This window comes from Pygoscelis adeliae, unplaced genomic scaffold, assembly GCF_000699105.1.
Source record: "Pygoscelis adeliae isolate BGI_AS28 unplaced genomic scaffold, ASM69910v1 Scaffold545, whole genome shotgun sequence".
Taxonomy (NCBI): Eukaryota; Metazoa; Chordata; class Aves; order Sphenisciformes; family Spheniscidae; genus Pygoscelis; species Pygoscelis adeliae.
Genome location: NW_008824746.1, coordinates 610,817 through 613,739, shown reverse-complemented (window position 1 = coordinate 613,739; position 2,923 = coordinate 610,817). Strand labels below are relative to the sequence as shown.

At 35.0% G+C, this 2,923-nt stretch overlaps 1 protein-coding gene across 1 annotated transcript in view; it reads right to left on the bottom strand.

Moving 5' to 3' along the window:
• UNC13C (unc-13 homolog C (C. elegans)) overlaps positions 1-2,923 on the bottom strand; it is a 181,208-nt gene that overhangs the window by 1,036 nt on the left and 177,249 nt on the right. Inside the window, exons 30-31 of the mRNA XM_009323411.1 lie at positions 1,121-1,213; positions 228-387 (exon numbers count right to left, since the gene is read on the bottom strand). Coding sequence (XP_009321686.1) covers positions 228-387; positions 1,121-1,213 — 253 coding nt within the window. The remainder of the gene's footprint in view (positions 1-227; positions 388-1,120; positions 1,214-2,923) is intronic.

Here is a 2,923-nt window from a genome sequence, read left to right as displayed (position 1 = left end):
TACATTTTAACCAGCTTTTGTAAGACTGAAAGCTTACTGGTTGTCATTCATCTTCATATAAAACAAAGATACAAATTACTAAAAATTTTGAAGTGGTGTCTATACCTATGGACTCTGATGTGTACAGTGGCCTTAGGATGTTTTTTTAATGTTCTTACTGGTCTAACTGCAAGAAGTTCTAAAAAAATTTGCATAAAATATGCAATTAACAGATGAAAAAGACTTACAATTGGAAAGTTTCATTGTATTTTGGTGACCAGGTGTTGCTCTTTGTCTTGGTTCCATGTTTTCTTTTCTTATCACTTAGGTTAGGACCTAATATGCAAACTTCCACAAATGGCCGGAACATAGCTGTTGTTTGCCAGTTTAGATTATTAATTGCTACAACTATAAAGAAATAAAAGAAATGAAGTTAAATAAAATTCCATTGGAAGAGGTCAAATTAATTATCCGGTATGACTTTGTATAGCCAATGAAAGGTGACCTGAGAGCTTTCCTATAGGATACCAATACCTGGGCAAGCCTAGGAGGAGCTTTGCCTGTTCCCTGCCAAGTAAGATGTCTGACTACTTTCAGTTACAACAGTAGCAAATATAAACATATATTTTACAAATACTTTACATTAACAGCTCTTTTGTCTGCTGCCTTCACTGTAATTAAAATATCAGCTTATACGAATATAAATGATACTGTTTTTTCTCTGGAATTCAGGTTGTGCAGAACAAAGGCATTTTGTTAAAAATGGAACTTTTTAAGCCTTGGTGCAGTCATTCACCACCCAGTTTTGCTATATCATTTGGAAAATTTCATTATATGCAAGCAATTCAGAAGTCTAATTTGGCACGTTTGAATTTATAACTCCATAACTTCGTATAATAAATTTTAACTGTCTACACAGAGAAGCATAGACAGTACTTACCTGCATAATCTTAACTTCTGCTGATGTTGAGCAAGGAAAAAGTATGATCCTCATCACCTGAAGCATACTCATAGCTTTACAAGTACTGTAATACTTAACATTTGTTATTTCATTATTGGTATGTTTTACTTAGGATGTAGTGCTTGGGGATTTTGGACTTTGTTGTTGCTTTCTTTTTAAAACTAGCTATTTGAAACTTACCTTTTACAATGACTTTATGCTCACCAGTTCCAGGATGTGTAGAGACATCCACCTGTATAGATATCTCACCAACTGAATTATTAGTGGTTTGACCTGAAATAATAATCAGTAGGTTAGCACACTTGGCTTCTCAATACCTCAAGAGAAATAGACAGTGAAAGAAGGTGAGAGATATTTTCTGTCAGAAACACTTAGAAATTTCTGACGTATATTTCACATTTAAGTGGGAATCAGTTACAGATTCACAAGTGATTTTGCCACAAAAGTACCTGACAATTGCAAACATCTATGTAAACTGCCTCAGTAAAATATAAAACACCCCTTTCATCTGGAACCTTCCATCCTTGTTGTCATTAGGTGTGTTTGCATCTTGAAATGCAAAAGTTGGTGGTTTTGTCAAACTTTGTTTGCATGTGCACCCCAATTTAAAAAAAAAAAAATTGTTTGGAGTGCAAGGTGCTATGTAAAATTATTCTGTCCAGAAAAACGAGATTTTAAAAAAGGCGTCATTTTCATTATACAAACTGTGGTGTTTTTAATGCAGTTACATTTATCCCATTGTGTGAAAACTTGTGTGAAAACACCTTCCCTTGTATTTATGTGGACTACTTAACTTGAATTAAATGAAGACAACACCTTGTTTTTCACACCTAAAATTCAAAAGGCAGCTTACCCGGGCTAATACTCCAATACTATATATAATATATAGTTTTATATGGGTTATTCTCATTGGCTTTCTGGTGCTGTAAAGTAAATCAGAGAGAGTAGAAACTGGAGCTTCTAGAGCATTAATCTGTCTTGTTCTTTCATATTGTGAAATTCCACCTTTTCGAATTGTTACATACTGCACGGAATTAAACCGTAACAGGTTCTTTTTGTGGTGGTGGACCTTTTTATGAATGATGCTTTTGATTCCACATATAGCCATCTTTGGCTATGAAGTCTGAGTTGAACATACTGTAACTCTAAGTCACTAATCTTTTGTTCTGATTAAAAAGCTTTCATTGCCAAGCTGGACAGGAGAAGAGATCCAGGAATTTGCAACTTCTAAATCACAGGGACACTGAATGGGCAGGATAAGCTGAATGTACTGAGAGGGAGTATGAGAAGTTCTCAAACTCTCTCCCAATCGAAATTAATAATAATTTACCACTGACTGCAGTGGAAGGTGAGTCATGCTGATCCTGAATATCACTGAAAATTTCAGCCCGCATCAATTACTTGTTTTAGCCTTTAGCTTAAAAAAACCCAAACCAAAACCCCTTTAGGAAAAATCAGGAATGTTTTAAAAGAAAACAATTAGCATTTTCACTATATAGCTTATGCAGCAACCTGTGGGTGATGGTAATAACGGAGCGTGCTGTGTTAACCTGTAATAATGACACATTAGATCTTACCAAGACAAAATCTGTGAATCTACAGGATATGTCTTGTTCTGTTTCTCCAACTTTTTTATTAACTATACAAAGTATATCCTTGCAAAGGTCTCCTAACTGATCTTTTGCTTTCCTTTTCCTAGTAGTTGATAATTCACAACAGTGCTCTAAGCAGTACTGCAAATATATAGTGGGATTAGTCCTGTATGTATAGTACTGTTTGATACGGTTATAAAGAAATCTATGTAAAACGTCACACAGTTTTATACTGAAAACAGCTGACATTAAAATGACCCTACATTTCACTATTGCTGAGGAAACTTCCTGCAGCAGAATGTTTCAGCCGGCAGAGACAACTTCTAGTGGAGTCTAGAATATAAGCTTGGTTTCTTTCAGTTACCACCCCATCCATCTTGCATTTGCTTTC